Source organism: Saccopteryx bilineata, chromosome 2, assembly GCF_036850765.1.
Source record: "Saccopteryx bilineata isolate mSacBil1 chromosome 2, mSacBil1_pri_phased_curated, whole genome shotgun sequence".
In the NCBI taxonomy this organism is placed as follows: Eukaryota; Metazoa; Chordata; class Mammalia; order Chiroptera; family Emballonuridae; genus Saccopteryx; species Saccopteryx bilineata.
In genome coordinates, this window is record NC_089491.1 from 256041373 (window position 1) to 256059008 (window position 17636).

General features: G+C 52.4%; 2 protein-coding genes across 21 annotated transcripts in view; one reads left to right on the forward strand and one right to left on the reverse strand.

The window, feature by feature from the left end:
* PISD (phosphatidylserine decarboxylase) overlaps positions 1-17432 on the forward strand; it is a 40315-nt gene extending 22883 nt beyond the window's left edge. For 2 of the 7 annotated variants that reach the window (XM_066260101.1, XM_066260105.1), the window contains 6 exons: positions 12853-13018; positions 14294-14530; positions 14711-14849; positions 15073-15219; positions 15483-15643; positions 16193-17432. In XM_066260101.1, coding sequence (XP_066116198.1) covers positions 12853-13018; positions 14294-14530; positions 14711-14849; positions 15073-15219; positions 15483-15643; positions 16193-16417 — 1075 coding nt within the window. In that variant the 3' untranslated portion in view covers positions 16418-17432. Of the gene's footprint in view, positions 1-6834; positions 6964-7169; positions 7367-11077; positions 11444-12852; positions 13019-14293; positions 14531-14710; positions 14850-15072; positions 15220-15482; positions 15644-16192 lie in introns of those variants that run through there. The other 5 variants (XM_066260102.1, XM_066260103.1, XM_066260104.1 and 2 more) reach the window with 5 other exon arrangements.
* A 21-nt stretch (positions 17433-17453) lies between these two features.
* SFI1 (SFI1 centrin binding protein) overlaps positions 17454-17636 on the reverse strand; it is a 104899-nt gene continuing 104716 nt past the window's right edge. For all 14 annotated transcript variants that reach the window (XM_066260081.1, XM_066260080.1, XM_066260093.1 and 11 more), the window contains one exon: positions 17454-17589. In XM_066260081.1, coding sequence (XP_066116178.1) covers positions 17485-17589 — 105 coding nt within the window. In that variant the 3' untranslated portion in view covers positions 17454-17484. The remainder of the gene's footprint in view (positions 17590-17636) is intronic.

Sequence of the window (17636 nt, forward strand, 5' to 3'; positions counted from 1 at the left end):
TGTTATCGCATATATTGGGAGTTCTTTTTTTTTTTTTTTTTGTATTTTTCCGAACCTGGAAACGGGGGGGGGGGGGGGGGGGGGGGGACAGTCAGACAGGCTCCCGCATGCACCCGACCAGGATCCACCCAGCATGCCCACCAGGGGGCGATGCTCTGCCCCTCGGGGGGGGGGGTGGTGTCGCTCTGTTGTGACCAGAGCCACTCTAGCGCCTGGGGCAGAAGCCAAGGAGCCATCCCCAGCGCCTGGGCCATCTTTGCTCCAATGGATCCTCTGCTGCGGGAGGGGAAGAGAGAGACAGAGAGGAAGGAGAGGGGGAGGGGTGGAGAAGCAGATGGGCGCTTCTCCTGTGTGCCCTGGCCGGGAATCAAACCCGGGACTTCTGCACGCCAGGCTGACGCTCTACCATTGAGCCAACCTGCCAGGCTGGGAGTTCATTTTTTTAAAAATTTTATTTATTGATTTTAGAGAGAGAAATATCAGTTTATTGTTCCATTCATTTGTGCATTTATTGGTTGATTCTTTTTTTTTTTTTTTTTTTTTTTTTTTCCATTTTTCTGAAGCTGGAAACAGGGAGAGACAGTCAGACAGACTCCCGCATGCGCCCGACCGGGATCCACCCGGCACGCCCACCAGGGGCGACGCTCTGCCCACCAGGGGGCGATGCTCTGCCCATCCTGGGCGTCGCCATATTGCGACCAGAGCCACTCTAGCGCCTGAGGCAGAGGCCACAGAGCCATCCCCAGCGCCCGGGCCATCTTTGCTCCAATGGAGCCTTGGCTGCGGGAGGGGAAGAGAGAGACAGAGAGGAAAGCGCGGCGGAGGGGTGGAGAAGCAAATGGGCGCTTCTCCTGTGTGCCCTGGCCGGGAATCGAACCCGGGTCCTCCGCACGCTAGGCCGATGCTCTACCGCTGAGCCAACCGGCCAGGGCTATTGGTTGATTCTTATATGTGCCGTGACCAGGGATAAAACCCACAACCTTGGTGTGTTGGGACAGTGCTCTAACCAATTGAGCTACCTGGTCAGGGCAAGAGTTTTATACTTTTTTATGTGTATATCTTTGATTCATTTTGAGTTAAATTTTTTGTATGATATAGAATTAGGGCCTGATTCCATTCTTCTGTATGTGGACATTCAGGTTTCCTAGCACCATTTATTTATTTATTTAGAAATCTTTTTTTTTTTAAGACTTTATTTTTCAGAGAGGAGAGAGAGAGAGAGGGAAAGAGGAATAGAGAGCAAGAGAGAGGGGGGGAGGAGCAGGAAGCATCAACTCCCATATGTGCCTTGACCAGGCAGGCCCAGGGTTTCAAACCGGTGACCTCAGTGTTCCAGGTGGATGCTTTATCCATTGCGCCACCACAGGTCAAGCCCCAGCACCATTTATTAAAGAGACTATCTTTACTCCATTGTATGCTCTTACTTCCTTTGTCAGATATCAATTGACCATAAAGGCGTGGTTTTATTTCTGGGTTCTCTGTTCTGTTCCATTGATCTGGATGCCTGTTCTTATGCCAGTACCATGCTGTTTTGATTACAGTGGCCTTGTAGTATAACTTGATATCAGAAAGTGTGACACCTTCATTTATTCTTTATTTTTACGATTGCTGAGGCTCTTTGGGTTCTTCTTAGGTTCCATATAAATTTTTGGAATATTGGTTCTAGATTTGTGAAGTATGAGTTTGGTATTTTAATAGGAATTGCATTGAATCTATAGATTACTTTGGGTAGTATGGACATTTTAATGATTATCTATCCATGAACATGGTATATGCTTCCACTCATTTGTATCTTCCTCAGTTTCTTTTTTTTTTCAATGTCTTAAATTTTCCCCCGAGTACAAATCTCTTACCTCCTTGGTTAAATTTATTCCTAGGCACTTTATTTTTTTTTTGTTGCAGTAGCGAATGGAATTGTTTTCTTAATTTCTCTTTCTGACAGTTTATTGTTGGTGTATAAAAGTGCCACAAATTTCTGAATATTACTTTTATATCCTGCCACTTAGCCAAATTCATTTATTAGGTCATATCAGGTATAATAGTTTTATGGTTGAGACTTGACTTTAAGGTATCTATGTGCAGTGTCATGTCAGCAAATATTAACAGTTTTACTACTTCTTTTCCAACTTGGGTGCCTTTTACTTCTCATCTGAGTGCTGTGGCTAGGACTTCTAGTATGATATTGAATAAGAGTGGTAAAAGGGGACACCCCTGTCTTGTCCCTGATCTTAAGAGGATTGCTTTTTTGCCTGACCAGGCAGTGGCGCAGTGGATAGAGTGTCGGACTGGGACACGGAGTACCCAGGTTCGAGACTCTGAGGTCACCAGCTTGAGCACGGGCTTATCTGGTTTGAACAAAGCTCATCAACTTGAGCCCAAGGTCGCTGGCTTGAACAAGGGGTCACTTGGTCTTCTGTAGCCCCCTGGTCAAGGCACATATGAGAAGGCAATCAATGAACAACTAAGGTGCCGCAACAAAGAATTGATGCTTCTCATCTCTCTCCTTTTCTGTCTGTCTGTCCCTATGTATCTCTCTCTTTCTGTCACAAAAATAAGTAAAATAAAATAAATTGTACATATTAATACAAAAAAAGGATTGCTTTTAATTTTTGCCCATTGAGTGTGATGTTGGCTGTTAGTCATATATGGCTTTTATTATATTGAAGTATGTATCTTGTATTCCATATTGCTAAAAGTTTTTATTGTAAATGGCTATTGGATTTTATCAATTCTTTTTCTGCACCTATATACTGTATATGATCATGTGATTTTTAGCCTTCATTTTATTTATGTGATGAATCACATTTATTGATTTGTGAATATTGTACTAGCCTTGCCTCCTTGGAATAAATCCCACTTGATCATGATGTATCTTTTTAATGTATTGCTGGATCCATCAGTTTGCTAATATTTTGTTGAGAATTTTAGCATCCATGTTCAGGGACATTGGCCTTTATAATTTTATTTTTTTATTTCTTTATAGTGTCTTTACCTGGTTTTAGAATTAGGATAATACAGTACTTGCCTTGTAAAATGAGCTTGAAAGGCTTCCTTCTTGAATATTTTTGGAATAGCTTGAGAAGGATAGATGTTAGTTCTTTGAATGCCTGATAAAATTCACCTGGGAAGCCATTGGTCCAGGACTTGTGTTTGTTGGGAGTTTTTTAATAACTATTTTATTTGTTGTAATCTGTTTATTTTGATTTTTAGATTCCACATATAAGTGAAATCATATAGAATTTGTCTTTTATCTGTCTTTTTTCCGTGAGCATAATACCCTTTAGGTACATCCATGTTGTCAGAAATGGTAAGGTTTCATTCTTTTTTATGATCAAATATTTCGTTGTATGTATATTCTTTATCTTTATCCAGTTGTCTGTTGATGAACACTTAGTTGCTTCCATATCTTGCCTATTGTAAATAATGCTGCAGTGAACATAGGGGTGCATGTATCTTTGAAAATTACTGTTTTGGATTGCTTTGGGTAAATAACCAGAAGCGGAATATGGTAGTTCTATTTGTAATTTTTTGAGGACCCTCCATACTGGTTTTTTGTTTTTTGTTGTTTATTTTTGTATTTTTCTGAAGTTGGAAATGGGGAGAGACAGAGCACGCCCACCAGGGGGCGATGCTCTGCCCACCAGGGGGCGATGCTCTGCACCTCAGGGGTGTCGCTCTGCCGAGACCAGAGCCACCCTAGCGCCTGGGGCAGAGGCTAAGGAGCCATCCCCAGCGCCCGGGCCATCTTTGCTCCAATGGAGCCTTGGCTGCGGGAGGGGAAGAGAGAGACAGAGAGGAGGGGGGGGGGGTTGGAGAAGCAAATGGGCGCTTCTCCTATGTGCCCTGGCCGGGAATTGAACCCGGGTTCCCCACACGCCAGGCCGACGCTCTACCACTGAGCCAACCGGCCAGGGCCCCCTCCATACTGTTTTCCATAGTGGTTGTACCAGTTTGCAGTTCCCCCAGCAGTGCACTAGGGTTTTTTTTTTCTTTACAGCCTTACCAGCACTCATTTGTTGATTTGTTAATGATAGACATTCTGATTGTGGGAGATAATAGCTTATTGTGGTTTTAATTTGCATTTTTCTGATTAGTAACATTGAGCATCTTTTTTAAAAATATTTTTATTCATTTTAGAGAGGAGAGAGAGAAGGAGAGAGAGAAGGGGGGAAGAGCAGGAAGCATCAACTCCCATATGTGCCTTGACCAGGCAGGTCCAGGGTTTTGAACTGGCGACCTCAGTGTTTCCAGGTCGACACTTTATCCACTGCACCACCACAGATCAGGCCTTGAGCATCTTTTTATATGTCTTTTGGCCATCTCTTTGTCCTCTTTTGAAAAATGTCTATTTAGGTCCTCTGCCAGTCTTTTAATCAGATTGTTTGTTGTGTGTTAAAGTTGTATGAGTTCCTTATATATTTTGGATATTAACTCCTTATTGGATGTATCATTAGAAAATATCTCCTCGCATACAGTAGATTGTCATTTTCTGTTGGTGATTTCCTTTGCTGTAGTCCTATTTATTTTTTATTTTTCTTGTTGGAGGAGACATATCCAAAAAATATATTACTAAGAGTGATGTCAGAGAGTTTACTGCCTATGTTTTCTTCTAGGAGTCTTATGGTTTCAGGTCTTACCTTTAGGCCTTTAATGCATTTTTAGTTTATTTTGTACATATACACCTTATTGTTTCTATCCTGCTGCGGGCCACCCTTCCTCTGAGCTGCTTGAGGGGCTCTGCATTGGGGGGGGGGTGGCAGGGCTGCTAAGAAACATGTGCAAACACTGGCCTTCCTCAGGGGACCCCAGCTGGCCCAGGGAATGAAAATTAGCAGAGAACACCTGCCATCTCATGTCCCCTAGCACTCTGTAGGGAGCTGCAGTGGGTTGACCTGGAGGGGAAGATCTGTCCATAGGTGTTGGTGACCAAGTGGTCTGGGCCCTGAAGAGCCTCACAGTGGTGTTAGGTGGCACTTTTACCCATGGAGTCCAAATAAGGTAGGAGGACTAGAAATTAAGGACCCAGTGTGGCCAGAGGGTCTCATTCAGGGTGGGAAAGTAAACTTACCAAAGGGTCTTTGTTTTTCCCAGAAATGATTTGTCGGTGATTGTATGGAATTTGGAAGGCATTTTCCTACTAAAACATAGGTGGTGGAGGTCAGGTTAGAAGGCAGGGAGGGTTGATCGCAGGGCAGACCTTGAGCTGGTTTATGACTTTTCTAAACATTCATCACCTGAGGGGCTTTGAGTGGTCATAAGGAACTCTGGCAATGGTGTGGAGCCACCTGATTGGTCATTTACAGAGGAGAGTGTTGGTTCCAGAGGCTGCTCAGCAAATGAGAAGCCAGGCTTTTGACCCACAGACTTTTGTTTTCCCTCTGGTCTGGCGCGGCTGGGTCTGGCCTGGAAGTGCTGGCAGCTCTGGGGCAGTCCCATGATCTTCCAGGGTCTTTCTGGTTCTAGCCTTTCAGGGCAGCTAGGGTTCCATTTCGGTATCTTGTGCTTTAACTGCTTGGATCCCGTCTCACGTGGTGTTTGCTGGGAGCTTTGGGGTGAGAAGGGGGTTGAGGTCTCACCGAGCTCAGAGAATGTTGTGAACCTACAGGGCTGGAACTTTATTTTTTCCACCCTGCCTCTACTCCTGCTGGTGCACTGTGGTATGAAATAGTGCAGAAGTCCTTGAGGTAGGACTCTCCTCACTGGCTCCCCACTTCCCCACTCTGGCAGCCCAGGTCTGTGTGTTGTCATGGAGAAGTTGCATGGGCTGGATCCAAATGAAGACAGATATGTGGGCTGTGTCTACATGCCATTGTGTCCTGCGCTAGGCTGCCCTGGCCTGGCCACCCATCTTCTTACAAGCTCTGTCGGCTCTACCAGTTCTAAACATTACTTGAAAAACTAAATTCTCATTGGAAGAAGCTGGGGTTGGGTTTTTGTTCAGTAGCCTGAGCAAGAGGACTGAGGCTCTGAGGCTGTGTGACCAGTGGGTGGCGCACTGCCCTGGGGTATGACCTGCACAGACAGTAACCAGGCTCCTGAATTCCATACCTTTTCTCTGGTTGAATAGTTGTCTGTATTAGACCTTCCTCCTAGTAAAAAAAAATGCTAAGCTGCTTTATTCCATCCCATCTTGATGTCATGGGCATGCGGGAGAGTGCTGACCCACAGGCCAGGGCTCTGCCGTCTAGTGGGGTAGAAAGACAGGGCATAGAGGGATCACTTTGTAAATTATATTGTCTAACCACTGTACTATACACCTGAAATGAATGTAAACTAATATTGAATGTCTACTGTAATTTAAAAAAAAAAATGTAAAAAGCCAGCACATAATCACCCCACAGGTTCTTCATCTTGTTTGTACAGCCCAGGTGCAGACCTTGCCCCCTGGGTCTTGTTTGCTGGTCTAAATGGGATTTTGTGCGTCAGAAGTGTGTCTGCATGGAGGAGAGGAAGTGGGACAGCCTGTGTCTTCAGGATAGGGTGTGGGAAGGAGCAAAGACTTAAGATACTTTCTGTCTCACCTTTTCACTTGGAGGGCACTAGACACATCTCCTTGGTCCAGTGAAGCAGGCCAGTACCTGAAGGCCCAGCCTGCCCAGAGGGGCAGGTGTAGGGGGGAGGTTGTGAAGGGGAAATCAGGAAGGTAGCTGCCCCCGGAGATGAGCCCCTGCTAAGGACAGATGGCTCTCCCAACCCTGATAGTGTCACTGGGGAAATCCTTTGACTGAACCGCAGTGGGCTGGTCCCCTCTTCTCCCTTAAAGGGGCCCCTGGGCGGGTGTGGCTGGGCCGGGGGCGGAGCGCAGCTCCCAGTGTCTGGTGTCCGCCCTCCTGCCCCCGCCCCGACAGTCTGAGTGGCTGGAGCCGGAGCCCCCGCCCGCCAACCCAAGGCTTTCTTGGCAGAGCAGCACCTCCCCAGAGTCAGGCGCAGCCCGGAAGCCGAGTGGGACGGGACCACCTGCCGGTGAGTGAGTCAGCCTCCTCTCCTCCAGGGCGCTGGCTGAGAGGCCACTTTCAGACCCGGGGAGAGCCGTCCACCCCGCTGTGGTCCGGGGCACACCCTTACCGCTGTGAGGCTGAAGGCCTGGGGCCAAGGAGCCCGCCCCATAGTCTAGACCTAGCTGTGGGCTTCCCCAACCCCTCATGGCAGTCATGGGGTTGGCTAGCTGAGCTCACTTCCTCCACATCCTGTAGCATCTCCTAGCCGTAGGGCCCGGAAAAGGGAAGTGCTGGCTTTGCAGGGGGCTCGGAGTCCCCCGCCAGTGCTGAGAGCTGAGAGCTCAGGCTGATTTCTCCGAGAGGACCTGAGGCAGGAGTCAGAAGGGGAGGTGTGCTGCACTCTTCCTCAGTGGGACCAAGAAGTGTAGGTACTTGTCACCCTGTCACCACCCGAGGGGCGGGGTGGGGGGGTGACCTGCTACCTTTCTTCGAGCCCTGACACCAGGGATTGCCTGAGAGGAGGTTTCTTTCCTTTGAGAGAGTTCTGTCCCCACCCCCGCCCATCCTTCCCTGGGCCTCCCTCCTCCTGCTGGCTTGAAGGAGGCGCTCTTGGGCCCGCCTTGGCTTCCCCTCCTCTTGCCCAGGGCTTCCCCAAGATGGCTTACCCGTTTCACCCGGGAGGTCCATTTCCCATTCCCTACTTGTAAAGTTTTTTCTGCTTTCTGCCCTGGAACACAGGAGAAAGTGTTGGCGGCTGGGCCTTTGGGGAGCTGAGGGAGGAAGCGGCCCAGCTGTCCATGGTGGGGCGCACAGAAAGGCCGGTGGACATGTTTTGGGGGCACAGGGTTGCTGAGGCTTCAAGAGGAGTGACCCTGGTGAAGTGAGATTTCCTCTCAGAGCAGGAGCACATTCTCAGGTGGTCTCAGGCTGGACATGAGCAGGGATACCAGGCCCTGCATGCTCAGCAAAAGCCTCATGGAGAGGGGTGGTCGGAGGTGGATGGTCCTGACTCCTCACTGCCTTCCTGTCCTTGCTGAAACTCAAACCTGGATCTACCAGGGTCCTAGGGGATCAGGCAAGAGCGCACACTCACCCCCACCTGTGGTAACTGGTAACTGGCCTGGGTCAGACCATCCTACTTCAGTTGGAACATTCCATCCCACAGAGGAGGGATTGTTCCCTTTATCCTGATTAGTGGGGTGGATGGGGACATTGCAGTGTTGCTCAGAGTGAGCCCCCAGAACAGCAAGTCCCGACAAAGGTGACCCCCTCCTCAAGTGTCCTGTTGGGTCACTGTTTCCTGCTCACAGGGCAGCCTCTGCGCTGTCCTTACAACCTCCCGGTGGAGGAAGCCTGGTTGCTAGAATGTAGTTTTGGAAGAGGAGGTGAGAGACGTTGGGAGCCAGGTCTAGGAGATGAGGCCGCACGGAGCTTCTGGGTGGAAGGGAGGCATGGTTGTTCTGGGCTGTGTGGTCACCCTATGATCTGAGCCTCCAGGGGGTGAGTGGAAGGAATGACCGTTCAGAGAGCACCTGCGACATGCAAGGCCTTCCCCCACCATGTTTCATGTAGCTGGCCGTTAGGCCTTGTAATGACTTTAAAGTCCAGTGGGATTGGGCAGTGAACAAACAATATAGTATACAGCAGGGGTCCCCAAACTACGACCTGCGGGCCACATGCAGCCCCCTGAGGCCATTTATCTGGCCCCTGCCGCACTTCTGGAAGGGGCACCTCTTTCATAGGTGGTCAGTGAGAGGAGCATAGTTCCCATTGAAGTACTGGTCAGTTTGTTGATTTAAATTTACTTGTTTGTTATTTTAAATATTGTATTTCTTCCTGTTTTGTTTTTTTTACTTTAAAATAAGATATGTGCAGTGTGCATAGGGATTTGTTCATAGTTTTTTTTATAGTCCGGCCCTCCAATGGTCTGAGGGACGGTGAACTGGCCCCCTGTGTAAAACGTTTGGGGACCCCTGGTATACAGAGTTGTGTTGTAGAACTGGGCACCTGAAACCTGGTCACAGCCCAAAACTCCACCTCCACAGAGTGTCCTTGAGAATCTCAGGATCAAGGGAAAGTGTCCGCCCTTCCCCACTTCAGAGCACCCTCCTTGCAGGTTTCTCATCTGGGCCTGAGCGGGAGAAGCTCTGGCTCAGGCACCAAGGCTGTCACAGGTGTGGAGGGAAGTGGGGCTCTGAGGTGTGGAGAGGGGAGGCCTGGAGCATGCTGGCTGTAGAAGTGGCTCTGCCCTTGGGGAGTGAGGAGTGGCCTTTAGGACCCCCTTGTCTCCATCCCTTAGCTTTAAGCTGGACAGGGCGCCAGGCTCGTTTCCTGGGGGATAGATGTATTCACATTGGCTTCCTAGGGATTCTGTGGGAGCCACCGCCACACATGGTGATTTAGCAGAAGCCTAACACCCTGGTCTGTTTCTCGTTTAGAAGAGGTAGCGGAGTAGAAGAGGGGTTGAGAAAGTAAGGACCTCGTGCCTGACCCCTCAGGGCAGTTTCCAGTCTCTCCAGGGCAGCAGTGCCTCGGTCTGATCCCCCTTGAGCTCCCTCCACTATGGGAGGGGCGGTGAGTGTGTCTGCCTTGCCCTGGCGAGCTGGGGCAGGCCCCTGGACTGGAGGCCCTGGGGGACAATGAAGTCCAAGTCCAAGCACGTGCATCTGCTTTGAGATTCTGAGTTTCCCGACAAGCTCTGTTTGGCTGTGGGCTCTTGAATGTGCCTTTCTGGCAGCATGCTGCAGTGGTCACTGTCCAGTGTGGTAGGACAGTGAGGAAAACTGGCAGGAGGAGGCTGGGATTGTCATCCTGTCCCACAAGGCCTCACTGGCCCCCGACCTGAATCATGGGTGTGCACTCAGTCTGAACTTTCTAGTTTCTAGAGGCTGGGAAAGAACTCCATCCTGGAAGCCAAGCACCAGACCCAACCCTGACTGCCCATCAGCATGTGGGCGGTGTGGGTGAGGCGACCTGACCGTCATGATAGGACTGTAAGCTGGAGGTCACCAGAGCCTGAAGCAGGGGTGTCTATGGGGCTGTGAGCCTTTCCCTCAGGGCTGGAGGATGCTTGTGTTTTTGTCTGCTTCAGGGTGTGGCCTGGGGAGATGAATATTGCTGAAGGGGTCTGGACCTGGTATGGGCCAGGCCTTACTACCTACTTGGTCTGGGCAGAAGTCCATGCTCATGTCCAGACCTTAGATGGCCTTGTCCTGGCTCCTGTGGGCCCCTGCACACCTGGAGTCTCATTGACTCCCCTGATAGGTGCCTCTGTGGCCTGAAGTAGGTTTGCTGGCTGTCAAATGGTCCCCCTTGTGTGATGAAGCCATGTCTGAGTTGGAGCCCCTTGCTGGGTCACAGCACATTGGCCATGTGGGGTCCTGGGTTGGGTCAGTTCTCTGCCCTCAGAGTTGCTCTGGAGCCGAATTTCTTCACGTAAAGATGGTCTGGGGCCTTGACTTCGTGGGCTGAGACAGCAACAACCATGGAATGTTTGCTGCCCTTCCCTGTTATCTGTGAGGTGTCCAGAAGGGCTTTGTGAAGGCAGTGTGTCCTCCCCATAGCCTTGTTGGCCCCTGGCCAGAGTGCTGTCCCTGTTACCTAGTAAAGACAGGGAGGATGGAGAGGGCTCAGGTGTGGGCTTCAGGCCTGGCCTGCTCACAGCTCCACGTCAGTTTTCCCTTGTATCACCTGGGTGCCCGACTTGTGAGGAGGCCCTGAGGGCCTAGCACCCAGCATAGGGAGCTCTGAAGCAAGCAGCACAGGCAGTGAGGAAGAGCTGGAGTTGGTCAGATTTCCAGGGTCTCACCAGCCCCACCTCCCCCACCTCCCCTCCCTTATTCCTCAGATGCAACTTTGTCACCTGAATGGAAAATGGGTCAGGTCCTGGCAAGGGAGGGGCCGCCCTGACCGCAGACAGGGCGAAGACAGGGCGACGCTGGGTATCTGCCTGGAGCGCAGGGCTCAGATTCCCACTTGTGCTCCTGGAGCCCAGAGGGTCCTGGTCCCCTTCCTGCCATCGGCTGTCCATCAGCTCACTGGAGCAGGCAGGTGGCCAAGCCTGGGGCTAGAGTGGGCTGAGCTCAGGGCTGGTGCTGCCGGCCCGAGCAGGTGTGTGACCAGTGCCTATCTTTGCCCAGCTCTACGCCGTGGTCTCTGAGCCAAGGAAGGGGCCCACCAGCTGCCGCGGAACTGTGACAGTGCAGGAGCTCCGTGGGGGGAAGGGAGGAAGGAGGAGGAACAAAGGCGATCGTGCTGGCGCCGCCCTCCCTGCCCGCCCACCATGTGTCAGTCAGAGGCGAGGCGAGGACCAGAGCTCAGCACAGCGAAATGGTGAGATGCTGCTGGCGGCCTCCTAACCCCTCTGTGCCCCGCCACAACCTCCACAAGGTCAGAGTTCATGTCCAGCGGCCCCGCAGTGGAGGTGGCAGCAGGGGCCTGGGGGATCAGCCCCCAAGGTTGGAGGGGCCCAGCCCTGGGGGCCTGAGTCGGAGAGCCCACTTCAGGTACCGGGGAGGCGGAACGGGCTGGTGGACCAGTGTCTGTGCTGCACCTAAACTGCTGCTCCCCACCCCCAGGCACCCCCACCCCATTCAGGAGCAGCTCTTCGGGGATTGGTCCCTGTGCTTCTGCAGTGAGCAGGGCGGGTGGGGGCAGTGGGAGGGGGGAGCAGTGGTTTACCTGGCTTTGATCAGGCCCCCACCACTAACCAGACCTTGTGAAAACCCAATGGGGTGGATGGGAGAGAATAATCACAAGGAGTCTGGGTAACCGTGGAGATACGGCTCCCTCATTGTCATCACTGAACTAGGCCTGCCCAATGGCTAGGTTCTCCATTTTTTCTTCTTTTAGTATCAGATGTGATGCCTCTTTGTTCTTTGATTTGTTCGGCAGGTGGGGGCAGAGAACACAGGTTCTCTGAGAGTGTACAGGCACAGATGGGAACCTTAGATTATCCAGTGGAATGCAGTCTTTTTGCAGATGAGGCAACTGAGGCCTGGGGTGGCAGTATAGTCTCCTGATGGCTATACTGGGGCCTCAAGAGCATTTTCTGCAGCTTAGGTGTGTGACAAGGGGACTTGGGCCTCACCGATATGCCTCAGGAGGCCAGGGTTCTTGTGGAGAGGCTGAGCCTGTGTTGAATGCACTGGGTTTGGACTGGTGTGGGACTTGGCAAAGGCCTATCACTGTTGCTGAAAAGGGGGTCAGGTGTGTGGTCCAGCGTACCTGGGAGGTGGCCTAAGGTGGGTCAGTTTTGGAGAACCTGACCTGATATAGAATGAGCATGCAGATAGCTGTGGGGAGGGGACTGTGTGTGTGTGTGTGTGTGTGTGTTCCTTTGTGATCTTCTCAGGCCCAGTCCCTCTCTCTGTGTGTTCATTCATTCCTTTGTGATTGTGTCAGGCCCAATCTGTGTGTGTGTATATGTATGTGTGTTCGTTCTTTTGTGATCTTGTCAGGCCCAATTCCTTATTTTAGCAGATGAGGAAACAAGGCACCAGTAGCTCTCCTACCACCCTGTGTGGCTACACTGAGGGGCTCTAGTAGATTAGCCTATCTCCTGGTGCCCCGGGAGGGTGGGGGCAGTGGTAGTTAGCCCTGAAGGATCCCACTGGGGTCCTTCCCATGCTCAGACACTGCTCCCTCTGCAAGGTTAGGAGCTGGATCTCACCCTCTGTGTCTCAGCTGCCAATATCCCCAGTTCTTCCAGCTGGCAGGCAGGTGTGAGGGACTGGCAAGTGCGTCTGCCAACCAGAAGCAGCCAGGCCCCCCACTCAGAATGGGGTTGGGATGAGGGGCACAGCCAGTGCTGCTAGACTTCACTGAGAAGCACGCTTGCTGAGGGTGAGGTGGGGGCTGCCAGTCCCTTCCAGATGCTGCTGATCCCAGTCATGCGTGGACATGTGCCCTGCAGGTTGCACTTCCCCCAGCTGGCCCTGAGACGGAGGCTGGGACAGCTGAGCTGTATGTCCAGACCTGCCCTAAAACTGCGCTCTTGGCCTCTGACGGTCCTCTACTACCTCCTGCCCTTTGGTGCCCTCAGGCCACTCAGCCGGGTGGGATGGAGGCCCGTGAGCAGGGTAAGTGTGTGCAGGCTGCTGGCCTGACCCCCCCCCCCCCCCAGCCTGATCCAGTGACCTAGGAGAGCCAGAAGGAGACAGTTGTCAGATTAGAGGTGATGACTCTGGGGCTGAGCCCTCCAGGAGGGTGCTGTTCAGTGGCTGTGTGGGCCTGCAGAGTGGTAAGCGAGGGTTAGCTTGCTGTCCCCTGCCTGCTTTGTCTGCATTTGTGCCTTTGGGGGGTTCTGCTTCTGGATGGAACTCATACTGGGCATTCAGAATGATTTCTTGTGTTCAAGCAGAAGTGAGCTTAGGTGATTTTGTAAACAACCCAAATTAGTTTTTGCATGCCAGAGGGTGGTCCAGGAAGATTGAAGCCTGTTTGGGCTCCTTAAGGAAGGGAGGGATGTCTTTGAGGACCTGGCAGCCCTGGGCCATTCTCTGGAAGGCAGGCTGACCCAAGGAGGAGACCCTGCTCCTGGGCCTTGGGACAATGCAGGTGGGGTGTCGTAAGGACTTGAAGCTAAGGAGCTCTGGCCAGTAGACCTGAGGCACCATGGCAGCCATGGCCACTCCAATGTACAGGCTCTGGCTGGAAAGAGTCCTGGGAGCCACTGCCTTGCTGCCTCCTAGAGGTGTTTCAAGTTGGGGTGAAATTACTTTTACACCTTGGGGATTTGATGTCTCGGTTCAGACAAGCAACAGGTGCCAGTAAGAGGCAGGTCCTATTATGTCAGTGGCACGTAGAACAGTTGGCTGGTGGGGCTGAGCTGCTGGTTCCTCCTGTGAGAAGCCCCAGGTGCAAACAGCTTTGTTGCCTGCCCATCACCAGAGAATGTCACTGAGTGCCAGGCCCTGGTGACAGTGTTACAGCGCATCTGCATGATGTCTAAGTCCCTGACCTTGGTGAGGGGGAGGGTGGTTTTCTGTTAGAACAGGGATGTGAACTTTGGGTCATAGACTTTCCTGTCCACCTGGGGCCTCCTGCCACAGCCTGTCTGTGCCAGTCTCAGTTACATTTATGCTCCCTCTCCTCTTCAAGAAACAAGACTGTGCTGGTCAGTCTCTCCCCAGGGACTAGGACAGCTGTTGTTCAGCCTGCATAAAATGACAACCAAGTTTTAAGTCACTGTGTCACAGTCTCAGCCAGTCATGTTTGGGAGACAGTCTGGTTCCTAGTGAGAAACAACCACATCACAAAACCTCCGAAGTGGCCGGCCCCTTGGTGGGGGGGCAGCTGATTGTGGAGGGGGCTTAAAGTGTGGCCCACTGACCCCGCCTGCCTGTGGCTTGCAGGTGGCCTTGTACAAGTCGGTGCCGACGCGCTTGCTGTCGCGGGCCTGGGGCCGTCTTAACCAGGTGGAGCTGCCGCAGTGGCTGCGCAGGCCTGTCTACAGCCTGTACATCTGGACCTTCGGGGTGAACATGAAGGAGGCCGCCGTGGAGGACCTGCACCACTACCGCAACCTCAGCGAGTTCTTCCGGCGCAAGCTGAAGCCGCAGGCCCGGCCCGTCAGTGGCCTGCACAGCGTGGTGAGGCTGGACCCTGCTTTCCACTCCTCCCTCCAGAAATGGGATTCTTGCCTGTGCTTTTGGAAATAGTCCCAACAGCGTCCACAGGTGGCCTGGTGGGAAGTCCTGCCCTGCGTTCCCTCTCTTCCTCTGTGCCTTCCCCTCCCATCCCTGGCAGTAAGACTCTTCTGGCCCTTCCAGATCAGTCCTTCCGATGGGAAGATCCTTAACTTTGGGCAGGTGAAGAACTGTGAGGTGGAGCAGGTGAAGGGCATTACCTACTCGCTGGAGTCATTCCTGGGTCCACGTACCTCTGCAGAGGACCTGCCCTTACCACCAGGTGGGTCCTGGTTGCCCTCCTGCAGTGTGGCTGGGCTGGAGGTCAAAGGGTGAAGGTTGGGAGTGAACTGGGGAGAAGGGACACTGGGAAGGCTGTAGGAACTGCGGACTGGCCCCTGGGCTCAGGCCCTCCCTGGAGCCCATTTCCAGACTGCACGCCAGTCCCATGCCGGTGGCACTGCGTGTTTGTCTAATGGCCTGGCCCTTGTGTCTTCCCCCCACAGCCACCTCCTGCACCTCCTTTAGGAACCAGCTGGTCACCCGAGAAGGGAATGAGCTCTACCACTGCGTCATCTACCTGGCCCCTGGGGACTACCACTGCTTCCACTCTCCCACTGACTGGACCGTGTCCCACCGGCGCCACTTCCCAGGTAGGCCAGGCTGGCACACGTCTGGGAGCTACCTCTCTGAGCCCCAGATAGGTGCTCTCAGCTTCTAGGTTTCAGGGGAGCCAAGCTGCAGATATGGAGTGCTGAGGCCAGGAGTTGACTGCTTTAGTCAGCTGGGCATAGGCAGCAAGGGGCAGGCTGGGGTCCAGCCCACTCTGTATTTGGAATGACATAGTAGTGACATTGGGCTCTGGGAGGCTGGTCTTCCCACTGGGTGGGGAATAGCAGTTTTCTTGCTTCTACAGGCTCCCTGATGTCTGTGAACCCTGGAATGGCCCGCTGGATCAAAGAGCTCTTCTGCCACAATGAGCGGGTAGTTCTCACTGGGGACTGGAAACACGGATTCTTTTCTCTAACAGCTGTGGGAGCCACCAACGTGGGCTCTATCCGCATCTACTTTGACCAGGTAAGCAGAGCACAGGCCCTGCTGAAGCCCAAGCACTGGGCTACTTGGGGTCCGGGTCCCCCTGCCCTATGCTATGCAGCCAGATCTGTCAGAACTACAAATTCTGACCCCTCTCCCGTCTCTGAAGGGGCTGCAGAGGGAGGGAGTCCACCACCCTGCCTGGCACTTTGCTTCCGGTGGGACCACAGGGGAATATTGATCTTGTATAGAACTTGCTGATTGGAGGCCACGTGTATGAAGGGGTGGCCAGTGCCCACCCTGCCCAAGGCACTGCCTTCTTGCTGTCGTTTTAAGACTGCCCCTTCCCTGGGTGCTGGTCTTGTAGTGCCATCTGTACTGGAGAACCAAGTTGGGTCTGATTTCTTTGTGTCCCTCAGTGACCCAGTTCATAGCGGTGTTAGGAACTGTGTCTGGTTAGGCACGCAGCCCATGCCTAACCAGAGTTGTCGTCCCCACCTCCCTTTCCAAGCTGGGTTGGGGACAGGCAGTGGAGGGTGTTTAAGGGCCAGGGAGCAGGTCTCCACATGTTCTGCCCCTGGTCTCTCCCAGGACCTGCATACAAACAGCCCACGGTACAGCAAGGGCTCCTACAATGACTTCAGCTTCGTGACGCATGCCAACAAGGAGGGCATCCCCATGCGCAAGGGCGAGCGCTTGGGCGAGTTCAACCTGGGTTCCACCATTGTGCTCATCTTCGAGGCCCCCAAGGACTTCAACTTCAAGCTGGAAGCAGGACAGAAAATCCGATTTGGGGAGGCTCTGGGCTCCCTCTAGAGCCTCTTTCCTGGCTGCGGCTGCTGAGGGATCTTTTCTAAACAGAAATGGGAGAGTCTTTCAGGGGACTCTCTCAGATCCAAAGGGTCTGACCAGGCAGGACCTGGCTGACATCTTTTCCTGTTGTCCCAAAGGTACAGATGAGGTCAGAGGGTCCTCTCTTCCTACCCTAGAGAGAAGGTGCCGGGGTGATGTCAGATTCCCCTTTGAAGAGGTTTTAACCCCTAATGTATAAACCAGAGACCCTGAGTCTCCTGGCTAAGCATTCAGTTGGTCTTGGTTTCTAAGATGGTAAGTGGTAATGTATCTTTGCTGCTCCTCCCATCACTGCTTTTGGAGTCCCCTGCACAGGTGAGATGCCTCCTGTGGGTCCGCCTGCCCCCAAGCAGGGCCACACAGCCTTTAATGCAACTGCTTTCTGTTTCCAAAATCGCCCTGCCCTGCTCATCTGGAAAAGCTTTCTTCTTCACACTTGAGGCTGAAAGCATCCCCTGACTCTCCTGGCGTCTTCTGAGGATGGTGACTGATGTTGAAGTGCTTTGCAGACCTCGATGAGTTCTCTTCCAGATCTGTCCAGACCCATCACTGAACCCACCTTACTAGTGCCCCACGTGAATGGGGCAGGCAGATAGTGGTGGCTGCACTGGGGCTAAGGGAGAGCTGTGTCCTTTCTCCAGATCCAGACCTCCATTAAATGTGAGAAAGTTGCTGCTATTGTTTCAGGGGCTTACAGTGAAGGCAGAGGAGCCTTGATGTATTGGGGTTGGGGGTCAGGGTCAGTGCCTAGAAAACCGGTCCCCAGGTAATAGGTATGCAGTCCTTAAGGAGCCACTGATTATGGGGACGAGGACAGGTTTCATGTCTCCAGGGGACTCTGAATTTCTCCTGCAGGAGAAGCCATTTGAACTTTTTCAACTGTATCAGTAGCACAGTATTTTTGTATGAAAAGTGGGAGACTTCTGAACAGTATAATTCATTTAATTGCAATGTTTTAAATAAAATAAAATTCATTTTAGTTTTGCATTCTGTTCCTGGAGGCGGGTGAAAGCTTCCCTGGGGCAATGGCTCTAGCACAGAGCACGCCGCAGGGCCTGGACACGGGAGATGCAGGCGCTAATGGGCTGGCGTTGGGCCTGGAGCTCCGCAGCCAGCTGCTGGATCTGCGTTTCTACCTGAGGGCCAGGAAAGGACAGGCCGAGCTCAGAGCAAGCACAGCCAG